Source organism: Rhinolophus ferrumequinum, chromosome 6, assembly GCF_004115265.2.
Source record: "Rhinolophus ferrumequinum isolate MPI-CBG mRhiFer1 chromosome 6, mRhiFer1_v1.p, whole genome shotgun sequence".
In the NCBI taxonomy this organism is placed as follows: Eukaryota; Metazoa; Chordata; class Mammalia; order Chiroptera; family Rhinolophidae; genus Rhinolophus; species Rhinolophus ferrumequinum.
Genome location: NC_046289.1, coordinates 31,007,799 through 31,032,343, shown reverse-complemented (window position 1 = coordinate 31,032,343; position 24,545 = coordinate 31,007,799). Strand labels below are relative to the sequence as shown.

Genomic DNA, 24,545 nt, shown 5'->3' with positions numbered 1-24,545 from the left:
ACCTGGCTTTGGGATTTGAGTGAAATTCCAGTAACAATGCAAATGTTTACCAGAGACTGTTTTCACAGTCACCTGTCCATTGGGAACTGTCTCCTAGAACAAAGAATAAGGAAAGCTGGCTGCAGCTGGGCTTGAGAATCTGATCTGTTGAGAAGATAGATGGAGAATTACTCAACAGGGAGTGCCCAGCTTTTCTGTCTTTTGTAGCCCGTCCCACGGCTCTTTATAGCACTGGGAACCCATATCTCAACTGCTCCCTAAAAACAAGCCTCCATGACCTAAGTGGGAAAGGAATCTTTGGCCAGTAGACAAGGTGGCAGGAAATGTAGTGCGAAGAGTGTCCCCTGCTGAGGCTGGGTAGAGTTCCTAGAAGCAGCCAATAAATGTCCCTCCCAATCTACTAAGTCAGATCAACTTGGACTTGGCCTGGACACGGGCTAAACTTTAACGTGAACTTACCAGGTTTACGTGCATACCAAGAGCTTTCCCAGTACTCTCTCAGCTTCCAGACACCTCTTATCGGCTGCCCTTCTGTGACCGCTCTCCAGAAAGGCCATGGAATTTCCTGAGCTAAGGAGTGGGGGTTCTCTCCTTCTTTTCTCCAGGTACATCCTAGGGCGCTTTGAGTCACCTTTCACAATAGAATTGATGAGGCTCTCCTAAAATTCCTTTGTCCAATTTTACTTCAAACTGACCCACTTTCCAGAAGCTTATAACTTTGTGACATGCACTAATTGTGTGATTCCCAGGGCTTTCCATAGGGACCGTTGTTCTGGAAACTGCGCTGGGTTAGTATTCAGAAACCTTTGGTTTGTGGTTTTCAGCTCTGGTTGCAAATGAGAATTGCTTATAAAGAGTTTTCTAAATAGAGATGGAAAAGCTTTACCCTCCAGATGTTTCAATTCGGTTTTTAGCCATGACCCTGCCCCTGCTACTTGGGGCCCTTAGGCACCTGTATCATTATCCTTGAACTTGGATAATCACCCTCCTTATCTCACTTGGATATGACTGGTGGGATGGAGGAAATAAAGAATTACAATCGCTCTGTGAAGTACAGATTAAGATCTCAGGCTATCATTGCCTTGTTTTTATTCCTTCTCCCTTTCTTCTATCATTACCCCCATTCTCTACCTCTTTCATCAACTCCACACCCTAAATTATCGTATTCAACAGCACTGCCCCTCCCTCCCCACCGAGATCCAGTTCGCCTTGCTCCCCTGGTCTAGGATGAACTTCTGAAAGAGGACGTAATCCATCTCCATGCCTTTAGGAAGACCTGTTCCTGTTCCACCCTAGACGAGAAACTTCTTAGCTTTAAAGACTTCCTCAGACATTCAGCATCACCCCAAATGACTGCCCCATCTTATGTCTGCAGTGTCAGGCCACTGCAGAGCCAGCAGAGTTTTGCTTGGGGTTCCCCTCAGGTGGCATTAGGAAAGGTACAAAATGGAAGACACTGGCCATTCCATTGTCATCCTACTGCCATTGCTTTAGGGTCCTGGAGCCACTCCCCCTTCCCCTGAACTGCCGGGGTCCAAGCAAGACCTACTCTCAGGGACTCATTCAGCCACACGTGTGGTTTGAAATATTCTTTAATTTGTAAACATCTGTGTTTAAAAGAGATGAACCCTGCTCACAACTCATATACTGGACCCGAGACACAGTACACAAATTTCACCCGTCACAGGGAGATGGTGGGGGCTCAGGAGCAGGTGAGGGCCTGGGGCTGGGCTGAGTCTCGGGACAGCAGGTGCAGACGTGGTGAGGAGTAAACAGGCAGGAGCGCCTGTTCAACAGTCGGGGCCTAATGCCAAATCCCAGGCCACCTCCTGGACTGGAGAAGTTTAGGGGGAGGGGCTGACTCGTACCTGGTAAGCATAACTGCACACTAGCGTCCCAGCCCTCCTGTTCCCTTACTTTTCCCCAGCTGTTGCCTTTGTACATGGAGCTAACCAGGCCATAGAATCTCGACCCCATGTTTTCCCTTCTGGAACCCCTAGGGTACAGTTAAAAATGGAGTCCCTCTGTTCTGCAGGGACCAGGAAAGGCAATGGCGCTCTGCCCAATCCTTAGGGAAAGCTGCAGTACTGACTGACCCACAGGTTGCAGCCAATTTGAACGTATCTTCCCCTTTCTGAAGTCCCGGCTGAGGACACTCAAGGATCGGCATTACCGACCTCCCCATCCCACGGTGATGCTTCCTGTGCCCCACCACCCGAGCAGTTAGTCCTCAAGGAAGCATCTCGAACCAGAGTCATGACTTACGTCTAGAGTCAGCTCTCTAAATTTCTTACTACAACGACTTATAACTATTCCTGCCCTCCTTTTCCTTCCATTATGCTAGCCCATTTTCCGTTCCTACATCCTGAGCCACCCTCTCCTGCTATCTCTTATATTGATGAGAGTCTGGAGGAAAAGTTTGATTTCATCCCCACCCCCTTTTTCGAGGAGTAAGGAAGTGGGGCTCTTAATCCTTCACGTGTGTCCCCTGGATTTTGCTCCTTAGTTGGTGAATGCTCGATGCGGTGTTCTCTGTTTTAGCTCCAGCCCCAGCCAAGCAATATGGCTAATATGTAGCTTAAGGACGATCCTCCTGCTAAGGAAGGTGGGGAGGCGCCCTACTAGGGCTGGTAACTGACTTGTCCCCCTTAAAGGGCCTCCTTCAAGCTACTCTTGGACCACATGGGGGTTAAAGAAACTTCCTCGAGAACAAAGAGCTCCGAAGGAGGGAGTCCTCTTCCCTTTACCTGTAGCCACCCTGCAGTTGGCAAACCCTCACGCGTCATCCTCGAGCTAGAGGGGCACAAGATGAGCACGTTGTCTTGAAGGCTGAAGAGAACAACACCGAGCATTTCTACCCAGGGCCTGCTTGCTTTCTTTCCATGAAGCCCCTGCTCTTCTCCCACAAACTACGTCTCAGGAAAACTTTGAGAGCTGAAGGCTGGGCCCACCAATGTGGTTATGTCACTGCTCACCTGCCAAGAAGTGTGGAGAAATACTCTTCTTACACAAGGAATGGAAGGTGGGGCCCAGGAAGCCCTGCTCTGCCACATTCCCCTCTACTTTGCAAACTGCCGCCCTGGCCTGCTCTCCTTTGCTCTTAACCTGATATTTAGGAGCCAGTCTTTTATTTCCAAATGCTCCCCTTTCTGGGAGTACGTGGTTGGCTTGTGAGTGCCACTCCCCCGGGGCTCTCTTTGCCCCTGCAGTGCCCGCAGACCTTGGTCCACATCTTTAAATTCAGGAGCCAAGGTGAGGGAGAAATTGTGTACACGCTGTGTGGGAGGTAGAAAATGGAGGTGGCTTTTTATCCCTGCCACCCCTCAGCTTTTTTTTTTTTTTTTTTCCTGGTCTGAAGCACCTGCCTCTGAGCTCAGTTCCCCCAAGAGGCAGGTGGGCAGGCAGCCAAGCAAGACCAAAGCTGGGTGGGGCAGGGCAGGGAGACGTAGGGCAGCCCCAGGCTTCCTTTCTATCTTGATGTTCCACTTTCCCAGATTATTGGTGAGGCAGACCCATGGCACAGGAAGGAATGGTGGGGAGGGGAGGATGGGAGAAGCACCCCATGGCCTTTGGCCCACCCACAAAGGAGGGCGGGGGGCGGTGGGTCCTCCCAGGAGCAGAGATGAAACATCCCCATGAAGCCTGAGTCCATTCCCTTGGACAGGGTTAGGAAGAAAGGAAAGAAAGAAGCTGCACCAGCAGCCACACATCTGGACATACAGGGAAAGGGCGTGAGGGGCTTTGATACAAAACACACTGGGGCAGAGAGAGAGAAGTGGGAAGAAGAGAGAAAAAGCAGACAGCAGACAAGATGCACTGAGAAGGATCCTGACAGTGGCCTTCACTCCAGACTCGGCCATTGTCTGGGGAGCTTGGGCGGTGAGAGTACACCTGGTGCTCATAGCAGGCCTGCGGCTGGGGAGACCACTCCAGGGTGAGGGGCTGGGGGCACAGGCTGCTCAGAGATGACAGCAGAGCTGCTCTGGGGGCCAGGCAGGAGGAGTAGCAGCTACTGATATTCCACAGGGTAACCCAAAGGAGAGGAGAAGCAGGGCATGGCCCAGACTCCCTGTCTGCCCGCAGGCCTCCTGACGGGAGGAGGGATTGTGTGGGTGCTCCATGCAGGACCCTCAGCACCAGCAGGTTTTTGAAGAGTTCGCTGGGCCCTCAGGTTTGCTCTCCTCCTCCTCGAGCTCTGCCAATGCCAACTCATTGCTGGCACGTATCCGGAGACCATCCAGCTCCTTCCTATGTGCCTGCAGCACCAGCTCTGTCAGACGCGTGAAAGACTGGGAAAGCAAGGGGCACGGGTCAGTCCAGTATTTCCTCCTCTTCCCTTTGCAACCCTGTAACTGCCCAAGGAGCGAGGTCTCATCTTAGCTTGGTTCCTATCTGTTACCTTCTCTGGCTTCCCCACTCTGGACTCAGCCAGAGACAAAGGGCAACTGGGCTTCAGAGCTCTCACCTCTTTAATGTTGAGATTGGTGCAGGCACTTGTTTCATAGAAGTCCATGCCATACTCCTTAGCCAGCTGCAAGAGAAGAACATTCCTGAAAGGGAATCAGTAAGGGAAGGGAGGTGCCCACAGCACCTGGTACATACTTCTGCCATTGCCCTCACAGCCGACGCTGGGTTGTGACAACTTCTCAGATGAAACTAAGAGCTCCTTTTAAGACATAGGCTAGCAGAGAATGGGAGCAGATGCCCCATAAATACACACCCCCAGCCCCACCCACCTACCCACAGACACACATGCACACCCAACACACACATCATCTATCAGGAGACAAAGACACCAAAATGTTTTGGCAATATGGCAAATTAATGTAAAACATGGGCTTTGGAGTCAGAGAGACTTAAATGAGTGCTGAATATCAGTGCTGCTACTTAACAGCTATACGACTTAAACGAGATATTTATTTTCTCTAAGCCCCAGCTTTGTCGTCTGTTAAAGGGGGATGAGAGTGTCCATTAGCCAAGGTTGTGGAATGGTTAAATGGGGTCACGCCTCTCCAAGCACTTGCTTAGCATATGGCCACACATACGTTGCTCAATAAATACTATGATTCCAGTAGGGTCTGCCTCTGCTTTCAAATTTTTCAATGACCATGTATTATTTTTTAACACCAAAAATCAATTTCATCTTCAGTGCTAGTGGAATGCTACTGACTAAAGACGACGAGGAAAGCTCTTAAGGCCCTCGGAGTAGGTGGATGACTCTTGTCTCAGTAGTATCCGTCTTTCTTTCTGTTCTCTGGGAGGATGGACATTCACTCACCACCACAAGGGAATTCCTACCCTCTCTGCCCCCAGGGCTTCCCTGACTGTGGGCCCTTCATTCCTTCACTTTCTTTCCTCTCTCTTTCCAAGTGTAAAGAAGACAGGGCGTGGGCATGGCGGGGTGGATAACTGTAAGACGGCAGCTATGCCTGAATGCTGTTACAGAAGAAGTCAGCAGCTTGCAGTCTTTCCTCATCACTAACACTGGGATGAGCTCTTAAGCAGCGGTAATCCTGTTTTAGGGGACTTGGAGCTGGGAGAGTTGCTGCTCAAGAGGTCTTTGTTTCTAGATGCACCCCAAATCACTGTCCTGAAGGACAGTAAGTAAGCTCTCAAGGATGACAACTCACGCAGTGCCTTGGGCTACTGTAGGAAGTGTGAGGGTGGTGATAGAATCCTCCTGGGTCCCAACTCTCAGGACTGGCTCTGCAAGGCAGCGGAAAACCCCAGGCATGGATTCGGCCAGCTCACTCCCACTTACCTGCTGCCCTTGCTCTCTTCCCACCTGCCGTTTCTGCTCTTCATCGGCCTTATTCCCTATAAGGATCTTCTGGACACCTTCTGGTGCATACTAGGGACAAAGGACAGGCAGAACTGCCAGTGAGTGCTGCCTTTCCATCCCATCTCCCCACCATACAGTCTATACTGGCCTCCACAATAGCACCTAGGGACAGAGCAGGCTGACTGGGTGCAGGTGCCAGGCTCCCCCAAGAACCATGGCTGACCCTAGGGGTCCCAGAAGAATGTCATGGGGAACAGCTTCGGGGAGGAGACACTCTGGCTAATTCTGGTGATTCCTTGGATTGGAGAACTGGTATCTGAGCTGGAAAGGACACTGGACTTAAGTCCAACCCCTCATTCTACAGCTAAGGACCTGTGGACTCAAAACAGTTCACGTTGCTTGCCCAAGGCTCCACAGCTGTCATGGCAGAGCCAGGACTAAAATTCCACTTGGTCCTTAGATTTCAGGAAGCAAGCTCTTCACAGCATAGGCTTTGACCTAACTCACTTCCAGGGAAGAAACAGACCTGGAGGCCTGGCAGGTATAGAGCTTGGAGTGCATAGCAGCTTGGGCTTTTGCCCCCATGTCTTACTCACCCAGAGATCTTCGTCCAGGGCTGTGGAAGGCAAGGTTTCCTGGTAGCGTTTGCTCGCCAACCCCAAGAGTTTCGGTCTTTCCCATCGGGCCCTTACTTTGCCTTCCCCTCTGAGATGCCCTCCCCCAACCCTGACAGTGAGGCAGCATCTCCTACCTCATCCACATCACTGACCCACTTCATGATGTGCTGGTAGGAGCGCTCGCTGCTAATGTCGTAGACTAAAAATATTCCCTGAGAGAGAGAGAAAGAGAAGGAGATATGGGGGTGGTAGTCACACCTTAAATGCTGGGTCCCACTCTCCCTGCTCCCTGATTAGCATGAGGACCCCTTCGCACCCAGAAACGTCTCCTTCTCTCTCAGACCCCCAAAGATCTTGCTTCGTAGGCCCATCACAGAACTCTCTGAGGTAGGCAGGCACCAAATACTTTGACCTGGGTCTTTGGCCCAGGGTGGAGGGTGAGGGTGGGGGACCTGCCTGGAGTACTCAGAGAATAACTGATGGATGGGTGGTCCACGAACAACTGAAAGACTGCCCTGAGGCTCCCCTCCCCAGCAGGCAATCTGAGGGCCCTATCTGGTGGGTCAGTGGCACAGATATCTCAAACATCCAGAGCCAGGATTGTGGGTGGCAGCACCCCACCTCTGAACCCTGAAAATGGTGGCTCACCTGGGCCCGTCGATAGTACTGCTTTGTGATGGTCTGATATCTCTCCTGCCCCGCTGTGTCCCTGCAGTAGAAAGCCAGTCCCTCAGAAGAGCAGGGCGCATGGAAGCAGGTGGGGAGGGGAAGAGCAGGAGCTGGAGGACCCTGTGCCCATGCATGAAAAACTGGGGAACTGCAGGGTGGAAAATCAGTAGAGCTTTGGTCCCCAAGGGGATCCAAGCATATCTGACTCTGAGGGAGAGAGGTCTCGTCATCTGGTCCTAACAGCGCTTACGGGGCCTTGTCACCTATGTCTGCACCAGGAGCTATAACTGGAAGTGGGCCTTGGACAGCTCTCTCTAGAATTTGGCTACTGTGGCCAGACTGGTTGGATTGCTCCACCTCCAGTTCCTATGGGCCCTCTGAAGGTAATACACGTATCATGTGGAAATTGGGAGATAGCTCCACACGCTGGCAAAGGCAGTGAGTGCTTCCAGGAGCGACAGACAAGAGAGCCATAGTAGCCCCCTGTGGCTGCTTGTGGGAATTGCACCAGGCGGCCCTGAAGAACTCTCACCAGGGTCCCACCCTAAATGGTGGGGTGTAGCCCTTCTTCCTTCTAATCCTACTACAGTACAGCACAGCCCAAGGACAAAGCCTTGTTTAAGACAAACCCACGGTGGTTAGTTTGCCAATTCCTTCTAAGTCATGGCTTCTGGTGACTTGTGGTTAATCCCGTAAAGTTTCCTAAGAAAGAGATGGGAGAGTAAGACTCGTGGGAGCAAGAAGGAACCAGTTATCCCAGATGAAGCCTCAGGATTTTACACATGGCACGGGCAGCTAGGGAGCAGCCCAAGGTCCTCTCGTCCCACCCAACTCACCAAATCTGTATCCGCACTTTGATGCCGTCTACCTCTATGGTCTTCATCTTAAAGTCAACACCTGGGGAACAGAAGAGAGCAGGGAAGTTAGGCAGGACACCAGCTGAGAACTGAACAATAAGGCCCAGGACACCCACACTGGAAGCGATCTCCTTTGGTTTAACTTGGCAGAAAGAAGGCATGAGGTAAGGGCCTTAGTGAACCAAAAACTGACTCTAAGGAAGTGTCTGGTACTTTGAATGGGGTTTCCCTTCCTCCTTGCCGGTGGTAAAGGGCTTGGGGGACACAGGGAAGGAATATGAGCGAATATAGGGGAATCCACTCCATCACTGTCTTACTTAGTCCCAAACATGTCTCACTCTATTCCCATGTGACGTCTTCCTAGTTATACTTCCAGAGAAAACAACTGTATTTTTCCCTTCCTGGAAGTCGAACACCTAAGAACAGCCACCCACTTCATGGACCTGGGTTTTTTTCTCCCTCTGCCTTACTAACAACCAGGAGAGGTTACAGCGCTGTCGTGAATGTGGGGAGGGCACACGGAGCCTGAAGAGAGGACTGTTTCCACCCCATGGTGTGTATGAAGCCCTCGGCACCCAGCAAAGGCCACTAAGGTGAAGGCCAGTGGATCCGTGGTTGACTAACCCCTTACCATGGGCGGCACTGTTGTTTACAAGGAGGATGGCTTTGAAGTCAGGCCTGAGCTTGAGTCCTGATTCCTGCCACTTAACTCATAGCTACAACGTTGGGCACCTTGCTTCTCTGAGCCTCCATTTACCTCATCAGTAAAATGGGGACTTTACCAATCATTCAGAGTGTCGCTGAGAAGACCAAGTGAGACAGAGCGCCTGGCACCTGGTGGCTGTTCAATCGATTGCAGCTATTATTATGCCCTGATTCTGTCCTGATTCACAGTGGGAGCTCGTGAGTGACTACCAATGACCAGATGAAGAGGCAGTAGCACAGCACGTTGGTGGCGGAGGGAGAGGAAGACCAACGGGGTTCTCAGGCTCATCTGTCCAAGGACTGGGGGAGCTAAGATGCCACAAGACACAGGACACATAGGGCAGAAAGATTCTATTTGGGGGAATTTGCAGCAAGATAAGTCAGCAGTTCCAGAAACACACTGGCTTGAATCTAAGTGATGACAGGGTGATGAGGAAATAGGTTTTTATCACGGTGCCTCTCCCCACTCCTAACTGTGCCCAGGCACCATGCCCAGTGATTCAGGAGCTGTGTCTAGTAAGTTAATTAAGCTTAAGTCTTCATGTACTCCCTGGAGACAAGTCAGGAATGGGCATCATTACCCAGTTTTCAGGTGCAGAACATGGAAAAGGCCGAGTTTTGAACTGTAGTGACCAGGCTGCCCAGTACAGCCCGAAGACCCCACACCGCTGCCATTCCACCTGGGCATTAGTTCTTTGCCAATGGGAATCCTTCTCCCCTATCCGTTCCGTCCCCAGCTTTCTACAAATACAGGCAAATTAAGTTCCGATCTTCCCTCTCACCATCGAGACCAATCAGAATTTAATTCGAGGGAGAAAGAGATTCGGAACAGACAACCTGAACTAAATCAAGTTGGTCAGATGTGAATCATTTTTCACCTGACCGAGGTGATTCATATCTATTGAGCTGTACTTTTCCAAATGGGCAATGCCTGGCAGCCATTCTCCCAAGTGCTGAGACATGTGAAGGCAAAGGGGGTGAAAGAAGGAGCAGGGCCCCTGGCCTTGGTGGGGGCAGGAGCGTGCTTACACCCTAGACAAACAGTTGTCAAGAATTTGCCTCTCCCCAAAATCTGGCATAGAAGGGAATCAAGACATTCTTGTTTTTCCATGGTTCAGTGCCTTCTTCCCAGGAGAACAGAGAGAGATTTTGTTCATTTTATGATAAACCTAGTTCATCCTCATACTAGCCCAGTGAGCCTGCTCAAGGACAGTGCCTTGTGCAAAGAGGTCACAAGAGGGTGGGGATTCAGGGTGAAGACAGAAGGTTCTATTTTCTTTATTCCATAAACTTCTATGGGAACTTACTTTGTGCCCCTCACAGTGCTAGATGCAAAGAGTGGCACAAAAGACATATGGTCCCTTACAGACCTTAGTGGAAAGGAAACAAAGGCCCAGGAGGTAAGAGAACTACCCGAAGGTCAGCACAGCCAGCAGCAGAGGCCTGTTTGAGTCCAGAGCCCTTGATACCCCTCTCACTGTTTCTTGGGGGAAGGAGGGGAGAATTGTGTGTTAACTACGCATAGAGCTCTTAATTACACTTGGTTTCCTGTTTCTCTGTAGGTTCTCGAAAATGGCTGAGCTGGGAGAGGAGCACCCAATGTTAGGAGAACTCTCCCTGAGAATGAACTCAGGCTGTTAGAAAAGCAGGACACACGAGAAGATATGCAACTACCCTGGGAGTGAGTGTTGGGCTTGGATTCCTTCTCGCCTCTTCCCTCACTTCTTAGTTGTGTGGCCAAGGACCAGGGCTGAGGAATTCTGGGGGCCCACCATCTTGCAACCCAGGCCCTCCTGACCACCCAATAAAATTTGTTTTAACGTCTCTGAGAAGTCAAATGCTTCAATTTTGGCTCTTCATAAGCACTAAGGAAGACACAGGGAAAGTCTATGCCTTCTGAGGGGTTTTCCTCTCCCATCTTCTCCCCCTCTTTTTCTAAATTTAAAGATTAACAGCCCAAGGATTTTCTGGTGGGATCTATCCCTTCTACTCTGCTCCCACACACCTGGACCTCCCACTGTGTCCACTCTGCCAATCAACCCCTGGCTCACCGTGAGGTATGCCCATCCCTGACCCCTTCTGTCTCCTTGCGTAGCTGTTGGGTTTTTCCGCTGCTGAGCACTGCAGGGCAAAGTCAAAACACTGGCTTTGTTTAGTCGCCTGCAGACTCATGCTTTGTCACCTCAGCTGCGCCCTCGAAGCTGCTCAGCAAACTGTTCATTGGATGTGTGTCCACCTCTCACATTTCTCACAGCCACTGTCCTCCCCTCTGAAGGCTTCAGTCCCACTGTGGCCCCTCCCCACAGCTGGAGGCATTCAAGAGAATACCTTGTCCCCTGTCTGATGGGCAAAATGAAGGCTGCTTGATTAAGCCTTTACTCTAAGGCCCACCTAGTTTCCTCAGAATTTTCCTGTTTCCCCCACCTCCCCTCAGGGAGCGTCCTTTCGCCTTCCCAAGTCTCCCCACTCAGCCGTCCTCATCAGCCTTCGCTGCATATCCTAACAGTTGGGCCCCTCTGCGTTGCAGAACCTAAGGGAAGAGGAGAGCTTTCTTATCTACCTCCACCCGCAGTGTGTTCTCATCCTGGCTCCTCCACGGCAGCACTCCTCAAACCCTAAGGTGCATGCAGATTATGGCAGGGGTCATGTTCAGATGCGGGTTCTCATCCCGCAGCTGGTAGATGCGGCCTGAGACGCGGCGTTCGGCGTCCAGGTGAGGCTCATGCTACTGGTCCATGGATCACACTTTGGAAGCAGCTTCTAAGACAGTGGTTCGCAAAGTGTACCTGGACCTGCAGCCTCAGCCAGGTCTTGTTGGAAATGCAGATTCTCTGGGCCTACCTAGCCCTACTGAATCTTAGGCACACAAAGTTTGAGAATCACTGTCTCGCCCATGTCGCAACAGAACCATACCCCAGGCTCATAACAATACTTGGAACGACCACATACCCCTAGCCAGGGAGTCCAGAGCCCTCAGTTCATATGCCAGCCCTACGAAGTAGGAAGGAGTGGAGATTATCATCGTGAGGCACAGAGGCCGAGTAACTCACTCAGGTTCCCATATCTTACGGCTGAGCCAGAACTGAAAACCAGTCTCTTAAAACCGATCCATGGTTCTCCTCACTCAACCAGTGGCTTCCCAACTCTTCGAGGCTGTGGAACCTTCCTGCCTTCTCTGTCATGCCCCGGCATACCCCCCCACCCCGTCCTGGTATTAGGAGGCATATGGCCATGGGCCAGTGGGCACACGTGGGGCAAGCCCACCATAACCTATTTTCAGGGAACCCTTTGCTCCTGGAGAGTTTATGATTCCACTAAACCCAAATGCACCACTCTGGACAGTGCCACCTCAGTGTCCCAACAAGAGAATCTGCTTTCTTTTCCGGGCACAGGGAACACTCAGGTGTGAAGAAACAAGCAAACCACTTCCACACAGCTCCAGCCAAGGTTCCTAGAAACCTTGGAACTTTGGGAGGAGAAAGTCAGGAAGACGGGGCCCTCTCCCAACCAATGCCGAAAGCGTGGCAAGCAGCTCACCATTTTTCCCCAGCACCTCAGATATGTAGAACATGGTACCTACCACCCCCAGTGTCCTTTTCTGGCCGGAACTGCCCTGCCCACAGCCTCTGCTCAGTATGTTCTTTGCAGAGAAGCAGCTCCTGACTGGACTAGGGGTGGCTATCCGACCAAAAGGAGGCCCACAGTGGGCTCGCTGGTGATCCAAAGGGTGACCTGGCTCAGGGGCCAAGAAAGCTAGCTAAGTCGATCAAACCAGCTCCCTCCAGAAGGTGCAGAGGGCACTGGCTGGTTGGTAACGAGAGGAACATGAAGCAAACAGATGTGCAGAGAAGCAGGAAGTCTACAACACGAATGTGCTGGCCAGAGTGGGGACGAGGGTCCTGATCCCAGCACAGCCACCAGCCCACACCGGAGCGAGCCTTTCAGTCCATGGGTTGTAGCACACCCCCTTTTCGTGGAGAGTGCCTCAGGATGCCCAAAGATTCACAGCTTGTGACTGTCCACTGCTGCCTAATGGCTCCCCGGGCCCCCCGCTGGTGGGCAAGACGGTTCAACTATAGGGCTAGGAAGCACACTTCTAAAACGGCGTACCCCGCTCCTTACTGCCGGCTGATTTTGTCTTCTAGTCCCAATAGAGTACCTAAGGGGCAGAGAATATATTTTGTATTTGACAAAGTTTTTTGTTTGTTTGTTTTTAAAAACTCTGCCTCCATACTAGCACAGTGCCAGGCATAAAGTAGCAATTTCGATAGTGGCATCCCGCTGCCCCAGACACCATCAGGAGGGATGGGTGCCTGTGGTTCAAGAGCAGGGACGTGTGTCCTGCCATCTGAACGCCTCACAGGAAAGCAAGAAAAATTCCTCAGTTAAGTGACAGTGCCAGGTCCTGATACACTGGTGTCCCTAGCTGTGTGGCCTCTGTGCCTCCAGCAGCAACCCCAGCAACTGGCAGGTCATAACCGGAGGCCTGGAGCGCAGTGACAGCTGCTGTCAGAGAAGTGGGAGGATAGGTGAGGCCCTCCTCTGGGTACAGGAGGCTTGGGCAGGTCAGAGGGAGAGCAGGGGAGCCAGCACTGGCTCCCCTTGGTTCCTAAGATATCTCGCCTTGGGCAGTAAAACCGGGACAGGCTTACTGCTTCCCCAGTCTAGCAGTGGAAGGGCTGCGAAGACTGTGGAAAGAAGGGAACAGAACACATATGGGGCAAAGAACACTCCTTACCATCACTGCCTCCAAAGAAAGCCCTGGTAAGCATGGAGGAAGTGGAGTGCAAAAGGCAGAGTGGCATGGTCACTAAGGATATAGTTGTGAGGTGGGAGTTCGGGTCTAATCCTGCCTTTACCACTACTTACCTGTGTGGTCTTGGGAAAGTTCTTTAACCTCTCTTTGCCTGTTTCCTCATTTGTGAAATGAGAGCGACAATCCCTGATGTCAGAGAATTTTTGTAAGAACTATGAGATAAGGTATAAAACCCATAACACAGGGCCTGGCACATAGAGCTTTATTAAATGTTAGCTGAACAAGCTATCAGTTCTCTTGGGCAGGATGAGATTAGGGAGCCCAGGGTCAGGGAGTAGAAAGAGCTCTGAGTAGTAGGAGGGGCTCATGTTGGGGACAGGGGCAGAGAGGTGAGACAAAGAGCTCTCACTAAGCTGGAGTGAAAAAAGAAAATGGAGCCAACGTGGACCCCAGAGTCCAACTACAACCTAAGTTCTGGCAAAGCTAGTGTGTGCCTATTCGTGGGCCAGCACCTCATGGGTTAATATCAGGTGCCAGCTTGCCTGCCTGCCAAGTGCCGCATGCTTCAAGTGGAAACAGGGCTCTTCTGGATGCCAAATGTTATCACTGTGATCAACCACAGCCCAAAGGACCAGCAGCGTGACCTGAGCCTTTTTGTGAGCAATGAGATGCCACAACAGGAACAACTTAATACCTGAAACCCAAGGCAGACACCCAATCCCTGGAGCCATGCTGGCTCCAGTTACCAAGCCCAGGTCCCAGGAAGGCCCCCAGTCCTTCCCCCCCAGGAAACCAGTATGTGCTGGACATGTGCAGCTCACGTGGGTTGTGGCAGGTCACCCCCAAAGAGGTCACCCAGAGCAACTCCAAAACAAGTTTAGGGAAAGACAGATCCTACAAGGAGGTGGCTGCCTGACTCTGCCACCCCAGACAAGGCATCAGGGTAATACCCATTTCCATACCCCCTTCTCTCAGCAAGAGAGACCAATAGCACTAGGAGACCCCTAATGCCATTTTCCCCCAACGTAGGGACAAGTGAGGAGAAGACTAAGGAGGGAACCAAGACAGAGGGAGAACTAAGAGATAAAGCTCAAGAGAAGATTCAAAACAAGGGCTCCTGGCACACAAATGTCCCTCCTACCAGTTAGGCAAAGGGCTACAGGAGAGATTCTTTGCCTCAAATCTGCCACTTGCCGTATCCATTTCCTTTCTTCTTTCTGGGAACTTTTAGCCTCACTGTCTGTGGGGCCACATGCCAATTGACTTCCTCCTCTTACTCAGTTGCAGACTGACTGCCCATCATGCTGCCCTCATCCTGGGGAAAAGGTGCACCCAGGTTCTCTGAGCAAATGCATCCGTCAGCATTCACACCATCTAGCTCTGGGAGTGACGGGAAGCAGAAATAAAGAGGAGGCTTTGACAGATAGAAGCCTGATCCTCTAATGCCAAAGTCATGTTATGACCTCTCGGGACTGGGATCGAAGGCTCTGATTCAGATACCCACCCATAAAAAGACTGGAGGTTTCAGAATGATATCCTATACCTCCTTTCTCTTTCAAGACACACACTCACACACTCATACACACACACACACAACCTCAACATAGGACAGTAGTGATTTGTGGACCAGAACAACTTTGGAGGCTACCACTTTTACATAAAATATTCAAGGGTCAGTCATTGGAAAGCCAGGAACCCAGAGGCTGTTATCATGTAGAAGGGTTTCCCAGTCAATCCCAGACTCCCATGAGGCGGGAAGGAATGCATGTCCCCAGTGCCTGTGCCCTAGGAGCTCCCTACTCCAGAGCCCCTGGAAGTGGGGTGTCATGCGAGGTGGCTCCAGCAGCCTGGCTGAGCTGATGGGCATCATCTGACACCAGCAGTGACCCTGAGCAACAGGCAATACTGACTTTAAGACACCGACCCTTCGTCTCTTCACATACCAAAGAGGACCCATTCACACAGGGATCACAGGAGCACGTTCTTGCTCCCTCCTATGTCTGAGCTTCTCCGAGGAACTGTATCTGAGTAGAAGAGCTTCAAACTACTGGAAACAGTTCACCCCTTGCTGGCCTCTCCCCCTCTCCTCACAGTCCCCAACACGTGTACGTAGCACAGTGAGTTTCTCATTGTCTTAAGAATCCCAAGAAACCAATATTATTTGCAACTTTCCTCAGGGAAGAACAAAAGTCCTCTAGGAAAACCAGTCCATCCATCTATCCATCCATCCATCCAAAAACCTGTTATTGAGTGCCTACTCTGTGCCTAGAACTAAGGCAGATACTTGGAGACACAGCAGTGATTACAGAAAGATCCTTGTCTTCAGAGGGATTCTGTTTGAGTGGGGGAGACAGATATGAAATAAGTAAACTAATAAGTAATATTATACCATGAAATGATAAGTGTTACGAGGCCAAAGCACAAGAATATGGAGTAGAGAGTGAGGACAATTATGTGCTAGTTGCTCCAGAGTGCCTGATGAGAGACCTTTTAAAGCGGGTGACATTTTGAGCTGAGATCTGAATAACAGGAAGGTACCAGCAGGGAGATCTGAAGGATCGGGGCCCCAGACAGGGGAAGCAGCAAATATCCCTCAGACAAGAGCACGCTTCAGCCAAACTCGAGAGATCCACAGAAAAGAAAAGGAAGGGGACCAACATTATTTCTTCCTCTGTTATAAAGGGGGAAAGCACAACGAGGCCCTTCTCTTTTCTTAGGTCTCATGGGGACCCAGCCTCACATGTGCACACGTGTGCACCCACACATGTAAACATGTTTGCAGGCTCTAACCTGAAGAATGTACCAAGAGACTTCTCAAGTACTAGCAAGGCCAACTTGGGGGCTCCTTGCCCCCACTTTATGATATCTCTTCACTGAGTGCTCACATGTGTAAAGCACACTATTTCTGTGCACATAGCAGGTCCACAGAGCAGGTACTAAGGAAATATTCGTTCCCTTCTCCTTGCCCTTCCCCCTGCTGTGTGCGCAGACCTCCATGGGGCCTCTGTGACATGTGCTGTGTGCTCCAGCGAGCCCTGTCCCACTCCTCTGGCAGACCCTTGACCTGGGCCTCGCCTCCCTGCGTGTGCTGCTGGGTGGTCAGTGGGCACTGACCCCTTGCTCCTCCACCCTCCTCCTGAGCCTCTTCCTGGGCAGGGCCAAGTTGACAGGCAGCAGAAGGTTCTAGGAGCAAGCGACAGGGGCTGAAGCCTTAGGAGCAAACATCTTGGAGGGGCAGGGCCTCCAGACGCATCAGCCCTCACACAGAGCCTAACCAGGATTGAATTAAACTGAACTTAAGCTGCTCCAACCAGAACCTGGCTAGTACCAGCTGCCTCGGCCAGGCAGGAGAGTGGCAGCCCCTGCATCCTGAGGCGCTTTCCACAGCAACTCTCCCTCACCCACGGTGCCCCTGGGGAATCCTCCTTAGACCTCACTCAAATGTTACTTCCTCTATGAAGCCTTCACCGACCTCCCCAGGAGGGAGCTGTCATTCCTCTGTGATCCCAAAGCACTTTGACACTGCTCTGTATAATATTCTGGGTATCTGTTTGGAGGCCTGCCTTCCCCATTGCACTATGAGCTCCCAGAGGGCAAAACAGCGTCTTACGCACTTCCTATTCTCTCATTGACTAAGCAAGGTAGATACTCATTATACATTGTCCAACACATTAAATAAATGAAAGAAAAAAATGAGTGAGTGGGAAAGTAAGTAAATGAGTGAATGAAAGAAATCAGTGTCCAGAGAAAAGATCACTGGAGAGAAAACTTTAATCAGGGAAGAGTGACCAGGGAATGACCCACATTTCAAAGCCAACTGTTGGCACTCTCTATGGATCATAGTGCCCCAGTCACAGAGCTCTTATCTAAATAGCAATTTTACGGCAACACTCAGATCTCATCCTCAGAGGCCCCCCAGCTGGATTCCTCAATCACACCCCCTGACTGTCCCCCAGGGGGATGTGTCAAGGAAGCAGGCTCGAGCAGCTGCAGAGGCACAAGTGTCCCTCCATCCCAGAGCCCACAGGTGGGGTGGGGGAGTCACATGCTCTCTCCCCTTGGGCTCACAGCAGAGAGGTTCTGCTTGGCAGCCTGTGGAAGGAACTTCCGGGACGAGCAAGGGCCTGCCCAAAGCCAGTTGGGAGAACCTGGAGGAGAGGAGACGGTTCTAGTCTGGGCTACCTGCATGCACAACTGAGTCATCACCTACCTTGGGACTTCGGTTTGCCCACTTATGAAATAGGGTTGATGATTAGCACTTTCCTTCTCAGGGGGAGGAACTAAGTGTCCAGGAAGCTCTGTGGTCCTCTTGACAAAGCACACTGTCCAGGAAGAATAGCCAAAGAGAGGTCAGAGGCCTGTGCAGAAAACTGGCAGTTTTACAGGGAAACAGGCACAAATATTAGATTACAGAAGAAGGCACTCTGAGAAGAGCTGGCAATCAGGGTAAAAGGGAAATGGCCAAATATTGATTTTCACCTTATAAAGCTCATCACCAAGCTGCCTGGGGAGCAGAGAGGAGGCTGGGAGGAAAAGGAAGGAGCAGAAATAGGGTGCTCAAAGCCGTGGGTGAATCTGCAAGAGCTGGGAAGGTGGCACACAGGTGCATAAAGCAGCAGAAATGAGATCCTCTGAGGGTTTCAGAGCCATTATTGGGGATCATGTCCTTGGGGAGGGGCTGGGCAGAATAGGGGCCTGAGGCAGTGTGACACTTGGCAGAGACCCGCGCCTTGAACCAAAGCCACCCTGTCCTCTGCGGTCACCTCTCTCCCTACTCCTCCTCACTTCCTCACCACCTCACTCTTTTTTCTCAGACCTGGGACCACTAGGGCAAGGGGGAAACTGGCAGAGAAACAGAAATGAAACCAGAATCTCCTCCTGTGCTGTCCTGGAAAGTGAAATGGCACTCTGATTCCTGTCTGTGCTGTTCACTGCTGTGTCCCCGGCTCCTCACACAGCTTCTGGCACAAAGTGGCTGTTCAGTAAACAGTGCCTGAATGATCAATGCATGAGGGGTGCATTGATCTCTACAACTTTTTATTAATCTCTACAACTTTCTTATGAGCTAGGACTAATAATAATACAATGATAGCAGCTACCATTTTTTGAGGGCTCTGCCAAGTGCTTCGTATTCATTAGCCTCTGTAATCTTCACAATGACCTTTAAGAAAGATTCTGCTATTATCTTCAATCTACAGATGCAGAACCTAAGCACAGAGATATTAAATAAATGTCTGAAGGTCGCAGAGCCAGTAGGCCACTGGGAGTCTCATGCATGTCAGTATGTACTCTTCTCAGTCTACTCATGGCATCTCACCTTCCCGTTCTCTCTGGGGGGCCTTGGAAACAGGGCAGGAAGAAATCTGTGTCAGGCTGCCTGAGGTCTGGGGCACAGACGGCCCAGACCCTCCCCCAGTGTCACACAGCCTATGTACACAGCACCTCATGATCTGCAGGACCCTCATGCCCAAGCATTGGCCTAGTGTTTGTAAGGCAGCTTGATTCCAGGATCAGAGCTTTCCCCACTGGGCCTTCCCCAGCCCTCTGCCTCCCCTTCAGTCACCCACAAGTCCTTGCCCCAGGCAGCCAAACTCAGTTCAAATGGGTCTTCCTAAGAAAGGTGACACTGCAGCAGCATACCCAGCCTGAAAAAGCAGCCCTGAAGTAACAGCAGTTCAACCAGTCAAATAAGAAAATCACAGGCTGCAGCATCCTTAGAACCCAGAAGAGGTACAGCTGAATGGTGGCCTTTAAAACAAAAAGTCCAGAGATCAGGGACAAGTGTACTCAAAGAAGACCAAGGATGGGCAGGAGAAAACCAACTCCTGGGTAATCCCTTCTTCAGCTGCATTAGTGGTTTACAGGTCACTCCTGGCTGCCACACAGAAAGGAGACCAAAAGTCCCTGCACATAGACATCCACGTCAGATAGGACATTTTAGCTCCCTGCCTGGGTAGGCAGCACAGGTCATGTGAGGCCCTTTCAGAAGTTGCCAGGTTGATCGGTGGGAAATGAGAACAGGTCACAGCATGGAGTTTGGTGTTGGTGCCACAGGACAGGGTAGAAGGGGGAAAAGAGAGAGAAACGGGCTGAGAGGGTCCTTCGCACCCAGAGCCCTTGACTAGGCTCCCTGTTACAAGTCTTAATCCCCTCTTCCAGCCAACACGCTAGTGCCAGTCATTCCCCTGCTCAGAAGCCTCTCACATCACTGTGAAGGCTCGATTTCCACCCCCGCAGCCAGGCCCTCAATGCAGGCATGTATTCATTCATTCAACATATATGGAGGTTATGCCTGGCCCTGTTCTAGGATTATGAAAACAAAGGGGAATAAGATTTGGTCTCACCCTCAAGGCACTTAAAGCAAAGTTTGGGAGACAGAGAGATAAACAGAGGCGTGTTCTCCCTCTTCCCCTGAAAACCACTTTCTGTTCCAGCCAGACTGCCCAGCCTGGTCCCCTGAACACCCACTGAATTCCCACCTCTGTTGTCTCTGCTCCTGTTACTCCATCTGCTCCGTCCCCTACAGGAACTGCAAAGCAGCCCACGCAGCAAGGCCTGGCTTCAGCCTCCCCTCCTCCTTGAGCCTTTCCTGTGGCTTCTGGCCCACAGGGCCCCTCTCCTTCTCCGACCTCCCCTAGCACTCGGTTGTAGCAATAGCACTCCCTGTGCCCTCATCGTTCACTGGCTGCCTCACACACATCTTACATCATGGATTAGCTGCTGATAACAACTGGAAGACCTTCATTAATAGTAACAATCATGAGCATAATGGATTTCCTACATTTGGAGAGCGCTTTACCACGTGCTCAGAGATACATTATCTCATTGTGGCCAAGGCTCCTGTGGCCTGTCTTGCTTCCCCAACTAGATTACAGGCTTCTGTGGGCAGGAAAAAGGTCGACTGCAATATGTCCCTAAATGCCTGGCACGGTGTTTTGTAGTGAATGCTCAATTAATTTGTTTAACAGGTAAGAGAGTCTTGTCAGGAAACAGCAGAGAGCATTAAGGCTCTGGCTGCCCACCACGGCACCGCTCCTGGGTCAGCGCAGCTGCACCGGAGGTGAATGCCAATGGCACAGATCCAGCTGCAGGGCCACATGCCCACCTGCTGACTAAAAAGAAGAGGGGTGGTCAGTGCCTACTTGGGAGGTCCCCTCACTGCTTCCTGGCAGGCCCTTCTCTGGAATGTCACAGGCTTTTATAGGAAGTGGCATAAACAGTAAATCACAAAAGTGCCAGCGTAGGTGATATCAACATGCTCCGAGAATCTGAACTCTGTCTTGGCAGCTTGGTGAGTTGCCTCATTTTCCCCATTTACAAAAGAAGCTCCAGGCGAGGTGCCTAAATCAATGCCCAGCATGGTAAAAACATGTCTTAGACGAGGAGCAACTTGAGAGAGGTGACTACGTGTGTTACTCATCTTGGAACCTCCTGGTCACAGCATGGAACATATCTATAGGACACACTTATAATTATTATTTTTGGTTTGGATAAATTAATGACTATGACTTGGTAGTACCCATCGTTTCGGCTCCTTGATTTGTCTTCTGGCTGCCTCTTCCACCTCTATGGAAAACTTTCCATATCCAGAAAAGGGAAAAGCTTTTCCTGACCATCCTACTCTTTCCCTCAGTCTTAGTTAATGCTGAAAACCACGACCACGATGAGATAGAATCACAGTGCCTTAGTAAGCTTTCAATAAAAACACATTTAAGAAACATAGTGGGCAGATTTTAAAAGGCTGCTATGGAGAAAGATTAGGTTCTTTCTTTTCCAAGAATCCAAACTCCTAAACAGTCCTCTGTGTCCCGGAGATAGTGGACCCAGCCATCAGAAGCAGAGAAACTAGGAGAGCTGTCTTCAGGTTTTAGATCAATATACCAAGGGCCTTGAGGGGACAAGACGGGTAGGATATGCCTCCAACCAGTTCACTGGTTTTCCTCTGACCCCAAAGTGGTCAGACGCAGAGCAATTCTGAGTAAGTCCCTATGACCTGTGAGAGAAAACTGCCCATTCACCTATTGAGCAGGAAGAAATGTCTAAGATGGGAGAAGACAAGGTGGAAGAGACATAAGGAGAAGGGGTGGTAATTGTCGTGTTTCCCCGAAAATAAGACCTAGCTGGACCATCAGCTCTAATGCGTCTTTTGGAGCAAAAATTAATATAAGACCCAGTTTTATATTATATAAGACCCGGTATTATATTATATTATATTATAGCTGATCTTATATTATATTATATTATATTAGACCCAGTATTACATTATATTATATTATGTTGCTATATTATATATTATATTATAATTTTTTGCTCCAAAAGACACATTAGAACTGATTGTCCGGCTAGGTCTTATTTTCGGGGAAACACGGTAGCAGTACGGGAACAAGGGACTTAAGGAAAACACGAGCCTCAGAAGGGCCATCTTCGTATTTCAGAAACAGCAGTTTCCTCATTTGTCTGTGGGGAAGGGGGACACGTCTCCTAGGGGAGGCTAACTCCCCACAACACTGAGCTGAAATCCAAGAGCTTCTGAAGTGAGGTTCTGAAGTGAACAGTAAAGCTCACCAGGGAAAATCTCACTCATAGGACTTGAAATGTGGCCAGGATACCAGGGTGCAAACTACTGCTCTTCAGGCAAAAGCCAGGAGCCCCCAGTTCTCTGTAGCAGCTCAGCAGCTCCTGGCACCAGGCCCATCCCAAAAACAGCCACTGAAAATGTCCTGAAGAGTTAACCTGCTGCCCTTTGTCCCCACGCCTGCAACCTGTCCTCGTATCCCATCTGGTTCCTCAGCCACTCCCTTGCTCACTCCCTAAGGCCTGCTCTTCCCTCTGAGCCTTCCCCAGAGGCATGCAGCCTTCCCTTGGCTTCTGTACCCTACCCATCCCTCTGAGACACCTCTTATCCAGACACTGGCCCAGCCCAAGGTCCTGGACCTCCTAGGAACCTGCCTTACAGCTCCACTGGGGAAGATGAATGTGTCTGTCCCCTGACCTTACTAAGTCCCCTGAAAATAGTGAAGCAAAGAGAATGAGCCACTAGGCGCTCAAAGATGATAATGGTAATGACAGCAGCATTTATCCAGCTTCATCATGTGTTTGAGTTTGTGCTAAGTGCTTTTATAAACCTTATCTCATTTAATCCTTACAACATCATGGTAGGTAGGTACTGTTATTATTCCCATTCTACAGATGAGAAACTAAAGGTCAGAAGCTTAAATGACATTCAAGGTCATGTTGCCCCAAAGTGAGGTCTCCAGGTGTAACAACAAAGACTGCCTCTTAACCACAGACCCTGTTCCTACTGGCTCTACCTGTTTTCTCTTCTCTCTTGGCAAGGAGTGTGTGTTGGGAGGGAGGACAGGCGCTTCAAGTGGAACTGAGTGCTGGGGCCCTGTCTGATGGGAGAGGGTACTTGGGTAGTGCTGAGGCTACTCTGAGCATCAACACCCAAACCTGTTAGATGTGGGTGGAATTCCCTCAACTCAGACTTCTCCGAGGAGGAGCCCCCTCACTGGGGAGGTCAACAGCCCCCCCACCCAACAAATGATCCTATCACTCCTGTCTAGGATGCCACCAGGTCTTGTCCCTTTAAGCACAGGCTCCAGCAGTGCCAGATCAAAGAGATGTATTGTAAGGTGTGTCCTGCCTGGTTTCTGACCCCCTGGTCTGGACACGTAATCCTGATGTTCCTCAGCCTTCAAAACAGCTGCTTCAGCCAACTGCTTTTCCAGAGCCGGCTAGAAAGTGCCCCTTTCACACAGCGCCTTGGCAGCTCACCTTACCTACGCCCTCCTCCAGGTGTCCCACCTCGTTTCTTACCTTCACAGCTGCGCCCTGGAAACTCAATCCCTTTGGCCCCTCCCTTCCTCCTTTCCCCCCTCCAGGTTCCACACTGAGTCACCCCTGAACCGAGGGTACCCAGTGACTTGGCTCCTCACCCTGAACCCCTCTTCACGAGCATAGGTGAAGGTGTGGGGGTGTCATTTGAGCGGCTATGATTCTCGCTGCCCCAGCAGCTCGGGGTACCCAGGCCTACACCCGCCTCTGTTCCCTGGGCTTCGACGGGAAGGCTCCCCAGTGAGAGGCCTGAGAACCCTTCTCTAGTCACGGACAGCAGCAGGGACCCCTCAGCTCCAGGAATCCAAGCTCAAGTCCCCATCTGGTGGCCCCTCATCCCGGGATTTATGCCCTCGCCCTGGCCTCCAGCCCCTTCGCCTTCAGCCAGAGAGGCGAACAATTCCTCCCGGGCTGGAAAGGGGAAGGGGCCAGCCGGGGGGTGGTGGTGGCGGGGAGGGTGGGGCGCCCCTCGGCCACCGCCCCTTACCAATGGTGGAGATGTGCGAGGAGTGGAACTCGTTGTCGGTGAAGCGGCACAGCAGGCAGGTCTTGCCCACCCCGGAGTCCCCGATCAGCAGCAGCCGGAACAGCACATCGTACTGCTTCGCCATGGCTAGGGCCGGAGGCTCCCGGAGGCTGCGGCGGGCGGCGGGCTCAGCCCCGCTCTGCCGCTGCCATCGCGGCGCGCGCCAGCCCGGGGACGCCGCGGGCGGCGAGAAGGAAGCGGGGCCGGCCCCCGCGCTGGCCTCCCCGCTCGCTGGTGCTGGGAAGCGCGGTGCGGCGGGCGCGCGGTGGGAGGAGAAAGCGGCGGCGGCCCCCGCCCGCCCCTTCCCCTGCGCCGCCGCCGCCGCCGCCGCCCGGAGAGGGGGCGGGGAGCGCGCGCCGGAGAGCGGCGACCCCATGGTGGGGGCTAGGCCGGTGCGCGATCCCCGCCTGCAGGGTGCGCGGCCCGGGGGAGCAACCCCCTCCCAACCCCTTTGTGCGGGGAGCGGGACCCCTGGGGAAACATTTTTGGTTTTCTGCGGACAGTCTGAATGGGTGAGTTGGGGTGAGCTCCCACACAGCCCACCTCTACCAACTCGGCTTACGGGGCTCATCTTTCCTCTCCAAGTCCATCCCGAACCTGGCCCTGCCAACCTGCCAACTCCGCCACCCGCCACCCAGCAGCCCGCCTCTGCAGAAGCCTGGTGTGTGTGGAGGTAGTGGTTGATTCCCACCTGGGTTCACCCCAGGTCGGAAGGCCTCGATCAGGGTCTGGATCAGACATCCATCTCCTCCGGAAGCCGGGATCTCCCGGAATACTCGACAGCGTTGCTGGAATT

General features: G+C 51.6%; 1 protein-coding gene across 2 annotated transcripts; it reads right to left on the bottom strand.

The window, feature by feature from the left end:
- Positions 1–1,556: 1,556 nt before the first annotated feature.
- RAB15 (RAB15, member RAS oncogene family) lies at positions 1,557–24,545 on the bottom strand. Of its 2 annotated transcripts, none has more exons than XM_033107321.1 (7): positions 24,441–24,545; positions 7,905–7,965; positions 7,048–7,108; positions 6,534–6,611; positions 5,762–5,851; positions 4,466–4,531; positions 1,557–4,289 (listed from the first exon to the last, which is right to left on the bottom strand). In XM_033107321.1, the coding sequence occupies exons 2-7, from the start codon at positions 7,949–7,951 to the stop codon at positions 4,131–4,133; spliced, it is 501 nt and encodes a 166-aa protein (XP_032963212.1). In that variant the 5' UTR covers positions 7,952–7,965; positions 24,441–24,545; the 3' UTR covers positions 1,557–4,130. The 2 variants fall into 2 exon arrangements, with proteins under 2 accessions (XP_032963212.1, XP_032963211.1); XM_033107320.1 differs by lacking the exon at positions 24,441–24,545 and adding an exon at positions 23,711–23,961.